Source organism: Macaca nemestrina, chromosome 5 (assembly GCF_043159975.1).
Source record: "Macaca nemestrina isolate mMacNem1 chromosome 5, mMacNem.hap1, whole genome shotgun sequence".
Classification (NCBI taxonomy): domain Eukaryota; kingdom Metazoa; phylum Chordata; class Mammalia; order Primates; family Cercopithecidae; genus Macaca; species Macaca nemestrina.
This window is the reverse complement of record NC_092129.1, coordinates 6,220,193-6,241,253: the sequence shown is the minus strand read 5'-3', so window position 1 is coordinate 6,241,253 and position 21,061 is coordinate 6,220,193. Positions and strand designations below refer to the sequence as shown.

Genomic DNA, 21,061 nt, shown 5'->3' with positions numbered 1-21,061 from the left:
TAAGTGAGAGGTCTTAAATCCCCACTCAGATATTATCTCCTCAGCATCCAATCTGTTTTTATGTGCTGCAGCCCCATCACATTCATGGTCACAGAGCCCTTGAGCTCCTCTGTTAGCACATAAAAATCATGTGCTGTAACTAGCTGTTGATTTTTCTATCTCCCCTACTGCTTGTACATTCTTTGATGTCAGAAATAATTTTGTTTTTGTTTGCTCAGCAATTTAGCACAGTTTTTTGGTACTTAGCAGATGTTTTAAATGGTTTGTTAAACAAACAGCATTTATGGTGTAACATTTAACTAATGGAGGGTAAATGGTAAATTAAGGTTTAGAAAGTTTAAGAATCTTTCTAAACCATGGGCAAGGACTTCATGTCTAAAACACAAAAAGCAACGGCAACAAAAGCCAAAATTGACGAATGGGATCTAATTAAACTAAAGAGCTTCTGCACAGCAAAAGAAACTACCATCAGAGTGAACAGGCAACCTACAGAATGGGAGAAAATTTTTGCAAACTACTCATCTGACAAAGGGCTAATATCTAGAACCTATAAAGAACTCAATCAAATTTACAAGAAAAAAACAAACAACCCCATTAAAAAGTGGGCAAAGGGTATGAAGAGACACTTCTCAAAAGAAGACATTCATACAGCCAACAGACACATGAAAAAATGCTCATCATCACTGCCCATCAGAGAAATGCAAATCAAAACCACAATGAGATACCACCTCACACCAGTTAGAATGGCAATCATTAAAAAGTCAGGAAACAACAGGTGCTAGAGAGGATGTGGAGAAATAGGAACACTTTTACACTGTTGGTGGGACTGCAAACTAATTCAACCATGTGGAAAATAGTGTGGCAATTCCTCAAGGATCTAGAACTAGAAATACCATTTGACCCAGCCATCCCATTACTGGGGATATACCCAAAGGATTATAAGTCATGCTGCTATAAAGACACATGCACACGTATGTTTATTGCGGCACTATTCACAATAGCAAAGACTTGGAATCAACCCAAATGTCCATCAGTGACAGACTGGATTAAGAAAATGTGGCACATATACACCATGGAATACTATGCAGCCATCAAAAAGGATGAGTTTGTGTCCTTTGTAGGGACATGGATGCAGCTGGAAACCATCATTTTCAGCAAACTATCGCAAGAACAGAAAACCAAACACTGCATGTTCTCACTCATAGGTGGGAACTGAACAATGAGATCACTTGGACACAGGAAGGGGAGCATCACACACCGGGTCCTATTGTGGGGAGGGGGGAAGGGGGAGGGATAGCATTAGGAGACATACCTAACGTAAATGACGAGTTAATGGGTGCAGCACACCAACATGGCACATGTACACATATGTAACAAACCTGCACGTTGTGCATATGTACCCTAGAACTTAAAGTATAATAAAAAAATTTTTTTTAATTAAAAAAAAAACTTGCCAAGTCACACAATTATTAATTACACAATTATTAAGTGGTGAAACAGAACTCACACAATCTAACTCCAGAACTAAACTTATTTCAATGCTAAACTACTTACTGGGAAGTTTTCCTTTTCCCCCCAAGTTCTGAAAAAGTATAAGGAGCACAGGAATTCTCCTTCTGAAAGGGCTGCCCCAGTAGCAAATGAACAATGTAGGTACAGGAGCCCAGGCTGGGCTCATCACTGTCTCTCCAGGTTTAACGTGGTGCCTGGTGATGACTGGTGCTCAAAAACAGTCAGATGAATCAGTGCCCTACTGGTGTGTAGAAAGGTAATATTTCAACAGTGTCTTCAATTTCCTCCTTGGCTACTGGACTAATAAGTTTTCGATTTTCATTTGTATTAAATAGGATAATTAATATTTTCCTTGAAAACTGTTCATTTTTATCTAAGTTTTCACATTTGTTAGTAAAAATAATCCCTCATAATTTCGCATTTTCATTATATCTATTGTTTTGTTTTTAAATTATTAAACAAATATAATTATGTTTCTCTTTTTTTTTCATCAGTTTAGTAAACGGTTTGTCTGTGTATTAGTCTGTTCTCACACTGCTAGAAAGAACTACCTGAGACTGGGTAATGTATGAATAAAAGAGGTTTAATTGACTCACAGTTCCGCAGGCTTAACAGGAAGTATGACTGTGAGGCCTCAAGAAACTTACAATCATGGTGGAAGGCAAAAGGAAAACAAGGAACTTCTTCACATGGTGACAGGAAAGGGAGTGCAAGTGGGGAAGTGCCACACACCCTTTTTTTTTTTTTTTTTTTTTGAGATGGAGTCTTACTCTGTCGCCCAGGCTGGAGTGCAGGGCGAGATCTTGGCTCACTGCAAGCTCTGCCTCCTGGGTTCACGCCGTTCTCCTGACTCAGCCTCTGGAGTAGCTGGGACTACAGGTATCTACCACTATGCCCAGCTAATTTTTCTATTTTTAGTAGATACGGGGTTTCACCATGTTAGCCAGGATGGTCTCAATCTCCTGACCTTGTGATCCACCCGTCTCGGCCTCCCAAAGTGCTGGGATTATAGGCGTGAACCACCACACCCCGCCCGCCACACACTTTTTTAAACCATCAGACCTTGTGAGAACACATTCACTACCATGAGAAAAGCAAGGAGAAATCCGCCCTCATGATCCAATGTGGCAATTACAATTTGACATGAGATTTTGGTGGGGAAACAGAGTCAAACCATATCATTCTACCTCTGGCCCCTCCCAAATATCATGTCCTTCTCACATTTAAAGACCAATCAGATCTTCTGCACAGTCCTTCAAAGTCCTAATTTATTCCAGCATTAACCTGAAAGTCCAAGTGTAGGCCAGGCACGGTGGCTCACGCTTGTAATGGGGAGGCTGAGGTGGGTGGATCACCTGAGGTCAGGGGTTTGAGATCAGCCTGGCCAACATGGCAATGCCCCATCTCTACTAAAAATACAGAAAAAAAACTAGTCGAGCACAGTGATATGTACATGTAGTCTCAGCTACTCAGGAAGCTGAGACAGGAGAATCGCTTGAATCCAGGAGGTAGAGGTTGCAGTGAGCTGAGACCATACCACTGCACTCCAGCCTGGGTGACAGAGCAAGGCTCTGTCTCAAAAACAAAAAACAAAAATAAATGTCCATGTCTAAAGTCTCATCTGAGACAATGCAAGGCCCTTCCATCTGTGAGCCTGTAAAATCACAAACGAGTTAGTTACTTCCAAGATACAATGGGGGTACAGGCATTGGATAAATGCTCCCATTCCAAAAGGAAGAAACTTGCCCAAACAAAGGCAGTACAGACACTGTACAAGTCCAGAACCCAGTAAGACAGTCATTAAATATTAAGGCCCCAAAATAATCTCCTTTGACTCCATGTCTCACATCCAGTGCATACTGATGCAAGGGGTGGGCTCCCAAGTCCACAACCACAGCTTTGCCCCTGTGGTTCTGCAGGGTATGGCCCCTGCGGCTGCTTTCATGGGCTGGCATTCAGTGCCTGCTGCTAATCCAGGCACATGGTAGAAGCTGTTGGTGGATCTACCGTTCTAAGGTCTGGAGGACAGTGGCCCTCTTCTCACAGCTCCACTAGACATTACCCCAGTGGGGACTCTGTGTGGGGAACTCAATCCCACATTTCTCCTCTGCACTATACTAGGAGAGGTTCTCCATGAGGGCTCTGCCCCTGCAGCAGAATTCTGCCTGGATATCCAGGCATTTTTATCATCCTCTGAAATCTGGGTGGAGGCTCCCAAACTCTTGCCTTCTGTGTACCACAGCTGGAGCTGAAGTGAATGGGACACAGGATGCCATGTTTGGAGTAGCAGGTCCTTGGGCTTGGTCCACGAAACCATTTTTCCTAGGCCTCTGGACCTGTGATGGGGGTGCTGCTGTGAAGATCTCTGAAATGTCCTGGAGACATTTTCTCCATTGTCTTGGTGATTAATATTTGGCTCCTCTTATGCAAATTTCTGCAGCCAGTGGCTTGAATTTCTCCACAGAAAATGAGTTTTTCCTTTCTACAACATGGTCAGGCTACAAATATTCTAAACTTTTACGTTCTGCTTCCCTTTTAAACACAAAACCCTCTCTTTGTGAACGCATATGACTGTGCATGGCTAGGAGCAGCCAGGCCTCATCTTCATCTGAGACCACCTCAGCCTGGACTTCACTATCCGCATCACTATCAGCATTTTGCTCACAACCATTCAACAAGTTTCTGGGAAGTTTCAAACTTTCCCTCATCTTCCTGTTTTCTTCTGAGCCATCCAATTTCCTTTGCTTTTAGCCATTATAGGAGTTCTATGAAGAATTCTTAGACAGAAATTAAATACATTAAAGTTAGGGTCTAGCCCAGAAAAGAAAAGGAACCACAAGTTGGTAAATCCTAACCTAATATACTGAGTTTAACATGTGTATTATTTGGATAAATAATAATGGTATTGATAACGTCTTCTAACTTGTTTTCTTGATATCTCAGTAACTAAAAATACTACTACTTTTCTGTCCATTTTCTCCATTTTGCTTCAGAAACTTCAATGCACCAGAATAAATGACAGTTTCGTTTTTTAACCTGATCTAATTTTTTTTCTTTTAACAGTTGGATCGTCTTTATAAGTAATTTTGTTATAATCACATAATGATTTCCATAACAATATTTTATGTTTTAATTTTAGTGATTTTTAGTATTTAAGTTTTGGTTTTTTTCTGCTAAATGTTCTATGTGAAAAAAACCACAGAATGTTTTTTCCTCCTTGCTTATATGAATGTGCGTTTTTAAATTCTATTATAACTTCTGACATATTTAAATGTTATTTAAGTTATATTTCTCATTACATCAATTTCAGAAATTTATTTCTACCGACTGAGAAGAAAATTAATACTTTAATATGTGTAAAAACTTATTAAAGTGTAATACTTTAATAAGTGTAAAAACTGTATAATTCTTTTTTTAACCCTTAGTATTTGTTGATATGGACAGAAAATTTTCTCAGTCTATTTGGGTTTTATTATAATTTTGTCACTAAAGTATACAATTTTTGCTGTGAAATTGAGTTATTTAAGAAAGACTTTCTTGCTATGATTTCAAATCGTGACAATTCTTTAAAGATTGATAATTATGTAGACTATGCTACCTTTCATGTGCAAAAGACGAAATACAAAAATATATACATGTATCTGCTTACCTAGGCAAAAGATGTTTAAATTAATATGGTTAGTTACATTTCAGAAGTGTATCTTCTATTGCCAGCAATACAGAAGACTAGATCATTTGGCTGACACTTTTGAAAAAACAATTTCAAATTTATTTAAAGGCGGCATAAAATATATTTTACCCTTCTTTTATATTGCTTAGCTGGGTGAGAATAATGGAAGGAATCCACAGAAATCTAAAAGGAAGTAAATAAAGGAACCGTGGGAGTTGACCAGATCCCAAAGCTGGCTTTCTCTTGAGGGAATTAACTAATGACTGAATAGACTGATCTTCTCCCAGGAAAGCCACATGGAGAGTGGGAGACAGGAGAGAGAAGTTGGGACATTTCTGTGAGGGAAGTCTAAGTAAAGACCCCTTTAGAGGGCCAGGACAGGCAACAGGCCACACATTCCTCTTAGGTTGAAGGACAAATACACTTACCCCAGCAAAGAGGCTGCAAGGAAACCAGATTATTTTGAAATTAGTACTGGAGGGAAAATAACAATCTCCTCTGAGAAGTCACAATTGTGCACCATGTGGATTTGACTCTTGAAGCCATACTACTTTGTAGTCTGAAAATTCATCTCAACCAGATAATTTAGTTTAAAATGGTTTTGGATTGGTAGTACCTTAAGTGACTAGCAGAAACAAATGCCTGCCTATCTCCAAGAAAGGAACTAGAAAGGCACTTCTAACAAGCCTTGAGAGTATCCATTTAAGAGCCCCATGAAAGAATAGAATTCACAACTACAGAGAGAGAGAGAGAGAGAGAGAGAGAGAGAGAGAGAGAGAGAGAGAGAGAGAAAGACAGAGAGAGGGAAAGAGAGAGAGAAAGGAAAAATAAAAAGAAAACCATAAAACACATAAGCACAAAAGTCACCATCTGTCAGAGTTGGACAAAACAAACCCAAGAAAATGTAAATTCAAAAGAACATAGAAGAAGTATAGTTAATGTATTTCAAGAAATAAAAGACAAGTTTGAAAACATGTACAGGAAATAAAAACTATAATGAAAACCAAAATAAATTTAAAAACAGTATCTTTATTTTAGTCAATATTCAGAGAGATAATTTATCAACCTGAACTCTATCTACCAAAGATATATTCCAGGAAAGTGGGTGAAATAGAGACAAATTCACACAAACACAAACTGAGAGTGCTTTCCATCAGCAAACTCTCGCTAAGGGAAACTCTAGAGGATGTATTTCAGATGGAAGAAAAATGATCCCAAACAGGACGACTCGAGATACAAGAAGAAATGAAGAATAAAGACAGTAGTAATAATGTAGATACATCTAAAGAAACACTTGAGTGAACTTAAGATTTCTCAGCCAATGTCTTCTTCCTACCCACAGAAATCCCTGGGTTAAGGAAATAACAAGGGCTTAGCTATCTAGGTGGAATGCATAAAGGGCAAAACAGAGTGAGCAAAACACAGTAATTGTCCCCAAGAATTATCCTCCCAGGCAGATAAGGTACCTGTCTTCATAAAGCTGATATTCTAGCAAGAAAGCCAGATAAGCAAATAACCACTCAAATCACAGATAAACATGTAATCACGGACTCAGCTATGTTCTATGAAGGAGACATATACAACACTGAGAAAGCAAAATACAGTGTACAGTGGGATCTGACTTGGGAAGTTGAGAGACAGCTACAATTTCACTATGTACCCTGCTGTTCACAGGGATATTAAGTTGAAGAAGAGACTCAGTCCCTGAGATGTGGGAAAGAAAGAAGGAACAGGGAATCAGTGCCCCTAGAGAGAAGCATGCCCAGTAAATGGACTGGCCTTAGGAGTTTAGAATAAGGAGCCAGAATAAAACTGAGAGGATATTGTACCAGTCCTTTAAGTTACTAAAGTAAAAGATAAGATGAAATAATTCAAATTGATACATAAAATTACAATTTAGATATTGTAGATAGAAAACCTTTTTGCTGAATCACAAGAGGAAACTACCTCATTGAGACCAATGTATAAAGAAGTCTGCAAATAAAGCAAAAAAAAAAAAAAAAAAATTTTTTTAAGCCAAGTGATTAAGAATATGGGTTTTGTAACCTAAATCCAAGCCCTGCAAAGTCAGCATTTTGGGCTCCCATCCACTGCAGCCATGGGGTGCCTGCTGCCTGCACCTCTCAGTCTCTGCCCACAGCTGTCTCTATTCTCTTTCCACAGGGCAAGAGAGCATCCTGTAGGGGCAGCCTCAACTTCAGGATTGTTATCACTTTCGTTCAGGTGAACGGCTAGAATTGCTGAGTCCAAGATACAGGTTTTAACAAAGAATCTGCTGGGGCCCTCATGGGCCACATGTCCACCCCGATCTGAACTAGACACCCAAGGGTAAGGGGCTGGATGTGAGCACGGCTGCATGGCCACATGGGGGACTGCTGGAGGCGGCTCAGAAGGAGTAATACGATGTGGACCACAATAGACTGCATTCCACACATATCAGCCAATTAAAAACTAATGGCAAACTGCAAAATATTTTTCTAAAAGAAATTATGAACTTTTAATAAAAACTTGGACGTTTTAAAAATAATTTTTAATGCACGGAAAAAAAGTAATATCCATTTGTTATTTTAGTAGCTTAGCCATTTTAGAATACTACCAGTGTCTGAAATATAGTTTATTTAGAAGTGGTAGTAATATCTGAGTAATGCAAATTAATAAACATTCTTATCTGACTGTTTATATGAAAGGCACTAGGAGAGGGGCTTGGGAAATACAAGAATGAACAAGAAAATGTCTTTGCCCTAAATAAGCCTTTGAAACAAGCATAATTTATTACAATACAAGGGAAAACAATCGCCATGGAAACGAGTAAGATAAGCTGTAAGTTAATTAAATCAGCCAATAAATATTTTTGTGCAACTCTTTTCACACTCTGCAAAACTGTTATATTTGAGTCCTACTAAAAACCTCAGAACGCTTTTGTCTCTATTCCTAGTAACACTGTATATAATGTAAATAATTTTATACATATTTTGATTACTCAAGAATACATGTAGCATATTGCAAAAATACATTCCAAATCTCAGATAGCAATGCCTAACACATAAGAAATGTGAAGCAAAAATGTGTCAAATAAATTTATGAGGAAATTTATACATTAAAGTTATGAATATTAGTATTATTAGCTCATGTTATGCTAAAATATGTATACTTTTTAATACTGTATCAAAAATCAAATGCCAGTAATTGAACATCTTGAAATACTTTTGGAAGTGCCTATGTATGTTGCATTTTACGGTGGGCTGTGCTCCAGGTAAGTTAGACCAGAAACGCAGCATCCGGGCTGCCAGCAGAAGACTGGAACAGCCAGAGCTGAGAATCCCCATTCCTTGCCTGGCCTGAGCCTACTACAGTAAGGCAGCTTAGGGATCTAAACTCAGAGCCCTAGGACTACACCCTAGGAGTTTTAGAGTCATCTGCAAAAACTTTACAAATCACCAAGAAAATGTTCAACTTTCTGTAGATCATGTGTAAAGAGGGTACAGGAATTCCCCTACAACATCCAAGCTCACAGTGCCAAATAACTTTTACACAAAACACTAAATCTAGAAACACCATTTATAACCGAGGGTACTACAAACCAAAGGAAACACACACATACACACACACACACACACACACACACACACACACACACACACGATTTTATGCCTAAATGTTGCCATGTCGGTAAAATGCTTGACTGGTAACAACCAAATATAGAAACTAAAACCAAAATGAATTTAAACGAAAAATACTTAATCATGAAATGTCTGTTGTTTATAACTTTTTTAAAGGAGCTTATGATATTTTCTTATCTAGAGCACCAAAATCTAAATTTAGATACTTACATTATTGCACTCTCCAAGGAAATACAATGCAAATCCATCAGCTTTTGTGGCTGCCAAAGTAATAAGAAAAGAAAGAACTGAGCTCAGTGGGAGAATCTAACATGTATGCATTCTCTACGGTGAGCGGCAGATGTGAGTCTTTCAAACTGATTTGTTAACAGAATCAATGGTCATGCAGTAAATGGAACAGAATCATTTATGGCCTTACTCAACAGCATAATGAAAATATCCTCTACATGTTTCATCAGTGAGTATACAATTTAAGATATGATATCCTCAAATGCATATAGCAGTCAACGTACTACATAGTAACATATTTGTTGAACTGTAAGTATTCAGAATCATTTAATATTTTTTAAATTTGAGAATTGTTTAATTTTTAAAGTTTTTAAAATACCAAAAGTGATATTTATAATATTAATTAACCAACATTAATTCTCAACCTAAAAAGCCGATGTATTTATCTGTAATTGTCACTGAAGCAAACATAATTTAACTTACCTAAAATTGCTTTGGGGTCATCTGAAGGCAACTATAGCAGTTAACAGTGTAAGTTCTGGAGGGACTGCCTCAATTTAAACCCCTACTTAACTCCTTTTTACCTGTGTCACTTTGGGTAAGATGTTTAATCTCTCTGTTCTATAGCTTCTTCATCACTAAAATAACTCCTTTTTACCTGTGTCACTTTGGGTAAGATGTTTAACCTCTCTGTTCTACAGCTTCCTCATCAGTAATATAGTGGTAATAATAAAAACAACCTCACAAGACCATAATAAAAATAAGCCAGTTAATGCATATAATATGCATAGACAGGTGCCTAGCATATACTTAAATATACAATAAATGTGATCACTACAGTTGGTCTCATTAATATTTTTATTTTCAAATTAAAAAACAAAAGAAAAATGAAAGATACAATTGTCATAGTGGGTATCCTTCTGAAAAACGTGTCCTAAAAACAAGTGCATCCTTCTAAAATACTACTTTTCTGATATAACTTTCCCCATTCTATTCACAACATAACCCATTTCTTAAATGGTATATAAAATTGTCATTTACCCAAATATATTTAAAATGCTTATTCTCTCTTTTAAATTAATACATTTTATAAAGATGTGATTTAATTCAATAAAACTATACTTTCCAAAGGAAACTAGGTGTGAATTAGAAGGCATAGTATTTTACATGTATATATCAGGCAGATACTTATTTGGGATTAGATAATTTAGAAAGTTTTAGGTTTGACTCACTCTGGTAGTTTCATAATAAAAATTTTCACTTCAAATTTAGTCCAGAAATAGAAGTAAATATAAATGACTTTCATCTGCCCCTTAGTAAGTAAATTTTTTTTACTGCTTTTTGTAAAAGAATCTTTGCCCAGTTTTTCTAAGAGGAACACAAAATGCTTCTTACCTATTTTGATGATGCTGCTCAGTTCATAGAGGAGTAGCTGGTTGTCTCCTCCTGTGTCCAACCGTTGTTCTATATAGCTGTTTAGTTCATATACAACTCCCTGCATATTCGTATCTTGGTACTTTGGATTAAAAATAACAAAAATAAAAACAGAGTTTAAATAAAATATAATAAAAATTCCTTAGTCTGTAAAACATACTATTATGTGACTTAATACACTAAGCTATTCATTATGCTCTTATAGCATGATTTAAATATTATAATCTATTTTATAAAACAAGTAGATTGAAAATTAAAATTACTATGACTATTTATTTATTTTGAGACAGGGTCTATCTCTGTTACCCAGGCTGGAATGCAGTGGCACCATCTCAGCTCACTGCAACCTCCACCTCCTGGGCTCAAGCCATCCTCCCACCTCAGCCTCCCAAGCAGCTGGGACTACAGGCACACACCACCACACCATGCCTGGCTAATTTTTGTATATTTTGTAGTGACAGGCTTTCACCATGTTACCCAGGCTAGTCTCGTACTCCTGAGATCAAGTGATCCCTCTGCCTCAGCCTCTCAAAGTGCTGGGATTACAGGCATGCGCCACTGCGCCTGGCCGACTTCTTATTTAGAATTATCCATAGACTGCATCTATGCAGCCTATTTATATTAAAATAGCGCTGTTACAAAGTTTAACTTTGTTTCTGAAGTTTTATATATATGAGGCAACTGGATTAGTAAAAATAATATCATAGAAGAGCTTGCTGAGTGCACCTCTGTAAGATGTTAGAAAAGTCTGCTGCAGTCGCTGCACTGGGTGAAACAAGTGTCCCGTGTGCCACTCTAATTTTCCATTCCTTTCCATCTATATGGCTCCTCCTTGGTCTGCTCTCATCCCTGCCACCATAGCAAGAGTTAGACGCTTGCACTGCAGCCACTGTCCCCACAGCAGCAGCCCCACAGCATGTCCATAGCACAAGGCTTCATCATGGCACCAGTGACAACAGCAGGTGGACAGGGAGATGTCAACCCCCACCCTGCTCTAGTTCAAGCTACACTGTGTATTCTCTAGAGGAATAAAAAACAGTCCTCCAATGAATCTCCCTGCTCCCAAACTTGTCTTACTAAACCTAGTCTCAAGACGCCAGGTACTGTAAACTTGAAATATAAAATTCTGTCTCTCCCTGGCTTAAAACACTCCTGGGGCTTCCTACTGCACTTGGAATAATAGACAAAAACGCCTCACATGGAAACACACCACACGCTGCAAAGCATGGTTACTATCCAGCTCAAAACTTCATCTCACACCCCATTCCCTCTACCCTCACTGTCCCAACCCTGGCCATCTTTCTGCTTCTTGATCATTCGGATAACTTCCACTTCTAAAGGTCTATTACTTGCTGTTTTTCTTGAGCACTATACTCAATAAATATCTGTTGAATGAACAAATAAGTAACCAACCAGTCAATGACTGGACAAATACCACTGAACACCCAGACAATGCACTAGAGCAGGCTCTCTTCTAGTCATCAGAGACCCTAGAACAGTGAAACTATTACATCTATTGTCTTCAGTGAGCTCACATTCTAGTTGGAAGGGAATCAATACGTAAATATGGCAGGTTTTCATATGAGAGCACCAGCTTGGGTTCAGTGTGCTAGCGCTAGGTTGGCTGAAATCTGTCCCCAAAAGTGGCCGATGCTCCACGAGGTTGAAACCTCAGAACTTCCCTGGTATATATTCAAAGGCTTAGCAAGATTGGAATGCTGGATTTGCCTGATAACGGGAGACCAGTTTGGCAATCCCCTGGCTATGTCCTAGGGATGCCCGCCTTCACCAAGGCCATGAGAAATACGTTTACAGGGGGAGTCCTGGAATATGTGAATATATACCTGGCTCTGGTGTGGGCCAGGAATTAATGTGGGAACTACTGCCATATGGCTGTGTTCCTTGAATTCACCCAGAAGATGCGATATTGATGTGGCAGAGGACAAGTGGGAGCACTTCACATTCAGAGACAAGGTGGGTATTGTCAGCACAACCAACAGAAGTAGAGCTGCGGAGGAATCTGGTCACAGAAATATTCAGCACGGCTGCTTGATCCCAGGTGCTATGGTTTGAACATTTCCTCCAAAGTTCACGTTTTGGAAACTTCATCCTCAACGCAACAATGTTGAGTGGCGGGCCCTTTAAAAGGCAGAGCCTTGTGAATGGAATCATGATGTTTGTGAATGGAATCATGGTGTTTGTGAATGGAATCATGGTGTTTGTGAATGGAATCATGATGTGATCGGGAGAGTGAATGAGTTATCACGGGAGCAGGGTCCTGATAAAAGATGACTTTGGTCCTCTTCCCTTCTCTCTCTTGTACATTCTCTCGCTCTTGTCCTTTCTGCCATGGGATGACACAGCAGTAAGGCCCTCACCAAATGAAGGCCCCTCAACCCAGGACTTCTCAGCCTCCCAAACTGTAAGAAATAAATTTCTGTTCTGTATGAGTTACCTAGTCTCAGATACTCTATTACAGCAGCACAAAATGGACTAAAACAGAAAACTGGTACCAGCAAGTGGGGCTATGGCAATAACAAATATCTAACAATGTGGAAGCAGCTTTGGGACTGGGAAATGAGTAGAGGCCAGAAGAACTTGGAGGAAATGGCTGTGAAGAGCCTAGACTGCAATCAAGGAAGCATGAAGGGAAATTCTGGTGTGGGCTTAGAAAAAAACAACAGCTGCAGGGAGGGCTTTAACTTTCTTAGGAATTACTTAAGTGGTCACAATCAGAAAGCTGATAGAAACATGGACAATAAAGGCTATTCTGATGAGGTACTGGATGGAAATGAACAAGATGCTGGCAACTGGAGTAAAAGCCATCCTAATGAAGTCACAAAGAACTTGACTGATCTGTAGCCATGTCCCAGGGCTATATAGAAAGCAGAACTTAAGGGCAATGAACTCAAGTATCTGGGTGCCATTTATCAAGACAAAACGGGAGAAAGACCGTAAAGCTGCTTCAGAGATCTTGGAGGCCATCCCTCCCATCACAGGCTCAGAGCAGGGCCTTGAGGGCAAGGTTTCCAGAAAGGTGTCCATGGAACCTCAGCTTTTGCCGCCCAGACAACTTAGAACTCTACTCCCTGCATTCCTTCACAGTGTGAGCCCGGCCACGGCTCGAGTGAGTTCAAGTGCAGCTCCTGCCGCACCTCCAGAGGGCACAAACAGTAAGTCACAGTGGTATCCACATAGCACTAACTGCCAACTTGCCGGCTGCATGAGCTGTGGTGCCACGGCAGCCTCTACCTAGATTTCAAAGGATGTCGTAGACAGCCTGGGGCCCACGGACAAACTTGTTGCAGCAGTGGAGCCCCCACAGAGAGCCCCCAGTAGGCCAATGGCTAGTGGAGCCCTGAGAGTGAGGCCATCTCAGAGGCTCCAAAATGTAGAGCTACCAATGCAACTCCACAATTCTGAAGAAGCTCAGGCATGAGAGACACCAACCTGTGAGAGCTGAAGTGTGGGCTGGCCCCAGCAAAGTCATAGGGGCAAGGACACTCAAGGCCTTGAGGAGCCTAATTCCCACTCCAGTGTGCCCAGAATGGGAGGAATGGAGTCAAAGAAGATTATTCTGCAGTTTTAAAACTCAATGTTGTTTTCTCTGTTGAGTTTTGGACTTCTGGGACAAGTTACCCCTTTTCTTGTCTATTTCTCCTCTTTGGAATGGGAGTATCAATCCTATGCCTGTTCTACCATTGAATTTTGGAAGTAGATGACTTATTTTGATTTCACAGGCTCAAAGCTGGAGAAGGTTTGTTTCAGGAAGAATTGTTCCTTGAGTCTCACTCACACCGGATTTAGATGAGACTCTGGACTGATGTTGTACAAGTTAAGAACTTTGAGGCCATTGGGATGTAATTAATGCATACTACATGTTAAAAGGACATGAATTTTGGTGGCCAGGGGTGGAGTGCTATGGTTTAAATGTATCTCCCAAAGTTTGTGTTAAATAATCCCCAGTGCAACAGTATGGAGAGGTGGAACCTTAAGAGGTGATTAGGACATGATGGCCCTGTCTTCATAAACAGATTAATACCATTACTGGGGGAGTGAGTTAGTTATCTCAGCAGTGGGTTTCTGAATAAAAGGATGAGTTTGGCCACCTTCCTCTCTCTCTAAAGCGTGATCTCTTGCCCTTCCACCTTCTGCCATGGGATGATGCAGCAGGAAGGTCCTTGCCAGATGCAGGCACCTTGACCTTGGGCTTCTCTGTCTCCAGAACTGTAAGAAATAAATTTATTTTATTTATAAATTTCCTAGTCTGTAGTATTCTGGTATAGCAACACAAAACAAAGACAACAGTGTCCCTGGAACTGAACAGGGCAGCCTATTGACATATTTTTTTTCATTTGTTTAAACAGAAATGTTGTGGCTTAAATGAACAAAAATCTGACTTGATGACCACAAGAGAAGGTCAGAATACTTCACTGAATTCCCAGACATGAGCCAATTCGCAGGCCCAGAACTCCTTAAATATAGAAAGAGAAAGCAAGGTCCCCTTGAAGAAGAATCCTACTGTGCTGCCCAAAATTTATAGCATAGATCTCCCGCCTACCTTTCCCAAAGAGGTCTGCAGCCATTTACCTGGGTGACTGAATATTATGGGGGCACGCAGAATTACTAGACTTGGGGAACCACTGGACATGAGCTCTACACTGACATTAATTCTTTATTATTATTATTATTTTGAGACAGGGTCTAGCTCTGTTGCCCAGGCTGGAATGCAATGCAGTACTAATTATTAAGAGACCCAAACTCCACTGAGGTGTACCAATCAAAAGGGGCTCATGGAGATCAGGTAATCAGTGAAGTTTTAGCTCAAGGTTTGTCTCAAAAATGAGCCACAATGGGTTCTCAAACACACTCTCTGGTGACTGCAGTTTGGGAATACACTTCTGGAACAGACATACTCAGCAGGAGACAGAACTCCACACTGAAGGATCCCCATGCAGCAAGGGACTGAAGAAGTGAGACTTGGAGAAATCTGAGGGAAGAGCTTCCCAAGTAAAGAGAACAGGATAAATCAATTAATTACAATGACCCAAAGTGGCAGAATAGAAACCTGCTAAGCAATTCTTAAGCTGCATTTCAAACTCCAAAAACTACTAACTGCTACTATTAGGCTTTTACCTGTGGTAGCCACTCCCTGTTCTCTTTCCAAGCATTGAGAGCCTGGGCTGTGGAAGAGGTTCTCTCAGCTGTACGTATTCCCTTCTCCCATCTGCTGCTTTCCTGGGCGGTGCCTAACATTTCTGAGGGCTGGTTCCCCCTTCCTTTAGCCTTGTGGGTCCTACTTGCTTTGTTGCACACCTGACTATGGTAAGTCATTGGTCTCCAACTCAGTTTTGTGAATTTTTGTTGCTAAAGTGTAATCTTAACAGCCAAAACTCAGTTATTTTCTAGCTCCAAATTTTTGTCCAAGTCTTGCTCTTACCCAGGTACCTGTTGATAGGTATTTACATAATTACAGAATTTACATAAAAATCAGGAACACTTGAAATTCTAACGACGCTAAAATATGAGAGCATTGTTTGAGGTCACCAAAACTTATGTTATTTTCTTTATCATCTGTAAGCAGACCCTATTCGAGCTATTTCAAGTTCTGAATAACTCCAGATAAAATCTACTCTATCACACCCTCTCTTCCTTACTTATTCCACTTACGCCAACCACTAGTTCTGTACTTTCTTTATCCCATAGTCTTTAAAAGGAGCTTCTATGAGAATGAAGCTAGCCTAAAAGAAAGCTGAGCCAAACGATAGTGAAAGACCTAAGTCATAATGATAGACTTTGAACACCTAGATCCAGCCACGCAAAAGCTTCATGTGATTAAAAATCACTCGATATTTCTTCTAAATAAACCAATACATTCTCTGAATTATTCATTTTTCACGTGGAAGAAAGGAGCATTAGCCATCTTAAGGGGAGTTTTTAGTCATTCAGTCCCTATACAAATGATACACGGCTGACTCCTTCCTCTTAGCATAGAATTCTGAGAACAGGCTCTTTAATAATGACCTGTGTGCAGGGCTGAGATCAATAACCAGCTGTTCTCCAACTCTTTTGGGCAGGAAATGGGTTGTTACAAACAAGTGAGAACAAGAAGACATTCTGGGAATTGGACAGTTTATCATGAGATTTCATTTCACATCCCTGGGCTTTAGTTTTCTCATTTGTCTAATGAGAAGGCTGAATTATACTGTCTGTAAAATACTTTCCCTTTCCAACACTAACTTTCTAAGAAAAGCTATGACCTAGGTTTTAAATTTTTTTCTTGTTTATATTAAGCTTCATATTCTAATATTTAATCTAATAGAATATGTTAGCACATCCTGTTTCCTTTTGTTTCTCATTATAACTGCAAACATAATAGCAAAATGTTTTTTACTGTAATTACTATTTTATATTGACATATTAACTCAAATATTAAAGGTCTATCTACATAGTTAACAAATCACTCAAACCATAATATACTATAAAATATAAAATTACATGCAAATGTACAAGAATAAGCAAAGTTGTTATTTGGTTGTTAGCCTTGTGGTCATTCTATTATTTATCAGGACTGTTATGAAAGGCAAAGCTGAGGTGACAAATTACGTCAATGTCAAATCACATACTTCTAAGACACTTCTATGGAAACCCCATGATAAAGGAATCAATCTCTATTAGATTGAGTAAACATGAATTCTATGGCTTGACTAATAACAATCACAATAAGTATACTAATAAAGATGTTAAGAACTTGTATTTTTACAGCATTTTTAACTTCATAAAGTCCTTTCATGCCTTTCCTAAGAGAACCTACAACAAATTTATACTGGGCGTCACTGCAGCATTCATAATTTGAGAGGAGTCAAAATTCCAAAGTAGAGTAAGTTGGGAGCTACACAATTTCCGAATCAAATTGGACACCACCATCTTCATATTCTGTTGCATGCTGATCTCATGCAGTACTTGCGTCTTATTTGAGCAACCACCAAAAACACAGCTTCACAAAGATAAGACCTTAAGGAAAGAACTGTAGTGATCTAATAGTAAAAATGAACTATGTCAAGCTAACATTGAAACTGAACTACATCAGATTCTGTCCAACATATGCCACTGTGTTTCCCATGACATTTTAATATATCCTGATTGTTATCCTTGTATATTTGCTGTGGTGCCTCGGGGTATTTGGAACACAGTTTGGGAACCAGGGGAAAGCCACTCTCTTGTCTAGGGGGAAACAATATTTTACAGAATAAAATGGTAATGAACAAATCGGTGTTAATCATTGGTTCAGAAAGGAAGTAAAAGCTGGTTTAACCGGGAGGACAAATGTTCCCATGCCTGCTAAAATGAATTAGCTATGTAAACATACGTTAGACAGCCACTTAGCCAAAAAAGTTTGGAGGCAATTCAGTAATCACATGGAAACTGTGACCCCTGTTAGTCCCGAGAGTCTGTGATTCTATGAGGTGGCACCAACATATCTTGAAGGCCAACAATAAACAAGAAGCCATAAGGAGACAAACGTTAAATTGGATTAATATTTAACAGCATAAAAAGGAGCTCCTCAGTTTCCAATATAAACTTCAATGCTGGAAAAATATCTTCTTCTCATCATTCTTTATAGTATTCCTTTGTTTCTTTTTATATTGTTTATAATGTTTTATTTTGACATAATTTCAATCTTACAGAAAACTGCAAGAATAGTACAAGAAACACCTTGTACATCTTTTACCCAAAGCTGTAGACTGTATCTCTGTCTCCCCCTTAAAATTCCTATGCTGAAATCTTAACCCCCACTGTGATGCAATCAGGACGTGGGAGCTTCAGGGGAGTGATTAGGTCAGGAGAACAGAGCCATCATGAATGGGATTAGGGACTGGACACTTCCACCCTGTGAGGACACTGCAAGAAGACAGCTGCCTATTATCAGGAAGAGATCCTCAGCAGACCCCGGATCTGCCGTCACCTTGACTGATCTTGAACTTCACAGCTTCCAGAATTGTGAATTTCTGAAGTTTATTAAATCACCCGGTCTATGGGACTTTGTGACAGCAGCTAAACCAGGACACTAAGATTTACCAATACTTCGATTTGCCTTATTTGCCTCAGTATTCTATCAGTAAATTGTATCTATCAATCTTTCTGTCCACACATGCACACACACACACACTCACACGTTTTATAAATATGTTTTAATATTTAAGAGCAAGTTGGTGTGCCCCTTTATTCCAAAACACTTCAGTGTGCATTTCTCAAGTAAAAGAGCATTCCCTTACAAGTTAAATACAGTTACCATGATCAGAAAATCTAACATTTCTACAACAATACTAGCTAAATAAAAACACACATTCACAGTTCACCTGTTGTCCCAAAAATGTCCTATAAAGGATCATTATCCCTCACTCGTCTAAGTTCAAATCCCAGATCACATATGCTACTTAGGCATCACATTTCTTTAGCATCTTTCAACGTGGAACAGTTCCTCAGCCTGTCTTTGTGTTTCCTGAACTTGATACTTTTGAAGAATACAGGCCAATTTTGTTTGTCTGATGTTTTCTCAAGATGAGATTGAGGTTCTGAATTTTTTTCAGCGAAACAATGAAGTGATGAAGCTAGAAAGCCATAATCTGAAGAACAGTGAGCCTGCCGGGCTGCCTCCCTGACTTCCCCCATATGAACATGGAATCAAAGACTTATCTTACACAAAAGGGCATGATCCACGATTATTGTCATTTAATTTGATGCTGAAATTGGCCCAGATTTGGCGAGCAGAAACTCCTTCAAGACAGCGCCTGTATCCTTTTGACACATCCTAATGATTCCTTCAATATTTCCTTACCTTTTTGTCACATACTTTGCCAGCCCTTGAATCAGCCATTTCTAATCCAAAGAAATCCCAGTTCCCTTTAGTAGAAAATGGTATTTAAAATCCAAGAGTTGGAGTTATATCACACTGCTGTCAATGCTTCTAATGCATTACATATAGACATAGATATAGATGTAGATATAGATATAGATAGATATGAAAGGACCTCATCAATACATACACACACACACACACACACACACACACACACACACACACACACACACGTATGTATAAGCTGATAACTGTCATTCTGTATGTATTTGTCTGCTTACATATACATATATTAAGAGAGATGAAAAACCATGACTCACTCTGATACCTCCGGTTCCAACCAAACACTACAATGTATATTCCACTCTTCCCTATTTCTGTATTTGTAATTACCTCACCCAACATGTGAAATCTGGCTGCCAATATCCTTAATACACTTATATATTTTCTCAAGTCTAGAATACACAGAGGTAGTTTTAGAAGTGTTAAGCCATACCACTTCAAATAGTAAAAGTATTAATTATATGTTAATTTTTTTTAGTTTTTTAGGTAAAATTTGCAGACACTGAAAGATACAAATCTTAAAGGTACAAGTGCATAAATCCTTGTAACATACATCCTACCAAAGAGAACACTTCATCTCTTCATAAAGTCCTTTCTAATCAATCCCTGTCCTCAAGGCAGCCAGTCTTTTTGACTTTTTCCCACCATAGATGAGTTTTGCCAGCTTTTGGAATTATTTGTAAATGGAATCATACAGTATGTACTCTCTTGAACCTGCTACATTGGCTCAACAGAATGTCGGGGCAATTCAGCCATGGTGCTGTGTGCTTCAGCAGTGTGTTTCTTTCCATTACTGGTAGCATTCCGTTGTATTAATGTACTATAATTTGTCTATCTGTCGCACTATGGCTGGACATTTGGAATGTTTGTGTCCAGTTTTGAGCTATTATGAATACAGCCTGCTACGAACATTCTTACAGAAGTCTTTTTTGTGAACACAGGTTTTCAATTACCTTTGGCAAATATCAGAGTAAAATTCCTGGGTTGCAAGATAAATCTATGTTTAACTTTACAAGAAGGTGCCCCCCTTTTTTTCCATGCTTTATATTCTTAAGAATAGAGTTATCAAAATGATTTAGGCATTTTAAAGGAAAAGAAGTTAAAAATAAAGGTGCTCTATATCACACAAACAGCACAGGCTAAAAATCCTTACTATTCTGTAATGAGCAACAATGAGCAACTATAATGACCAGTGAAGGAAATCTGTGAGCTACAAAGGCATGGGTGGAAAAGCTTGGGGGTAACACAGAGGAGGTCACTGATTCTTTGCAAATGCTTACTTTAAAAAGCTTTAAAATCCTAAACAGCACATAAAGGACCAGGAGATATTCATCCTGAGCCTATCCTAGCACTATGGGGAAAAAAGAAAAAGCAGCCACCTTCACTTGTTCTACAGTGTAACTGAGCACAGAAGAAATGCTACACAGAGCTGTTTCAAAGGATTACAGGAGAGTAAGTAAGGCACTGTATTAGTTCCTTCTCACGCTGCTAAGAAGACATACCCAAGACTGGGTAATTTATGCAGAAAAGAGGTTTAGTTGACTTAGAGTTCACATGACTGGGGAGGCCTCAGGAAACTTACAATCAGAGTGGAAGGTACCACATCACAGAGCGGCAGGAGAGAGAATGAGTGCTGAGCAAAGGGGGAAGCCCCTTACAAAACCATCAGATCTT

General features: G+C 39.1%; 1 protein-coding gene across 9 annotated transcripts in view; it reads right to left on the bottom strand.

The window, feature by feature from the left end:
- The window catches only part of LOC105487544 (phosphodiesterase 10A), a 661,304-nt gene that overhangs the window by 102,654 nt on the left and 537,589 nt on the right, over positions 1–21,061 (bottom strand). For all 9 annotated transcript variants that reach the window (XM_011750999.3, XM_011751001.3, XM_011751000.3 and 6 more), the window contains 2 exons: positions 10,426–10,546; positions 9,013–9,062 (listed from right to left, as the gene is read on the bottom strand). In XM_011750999.3, the coding sequence (XP_011749301.1) occupies positions 9,013–9,062; positions 10,426–10,546 (171 nt within the window). The remainder of the gene's footprint in view (positions 1–9,012; positions 9,063–10,425; positions 10,547–21,061) is intronic.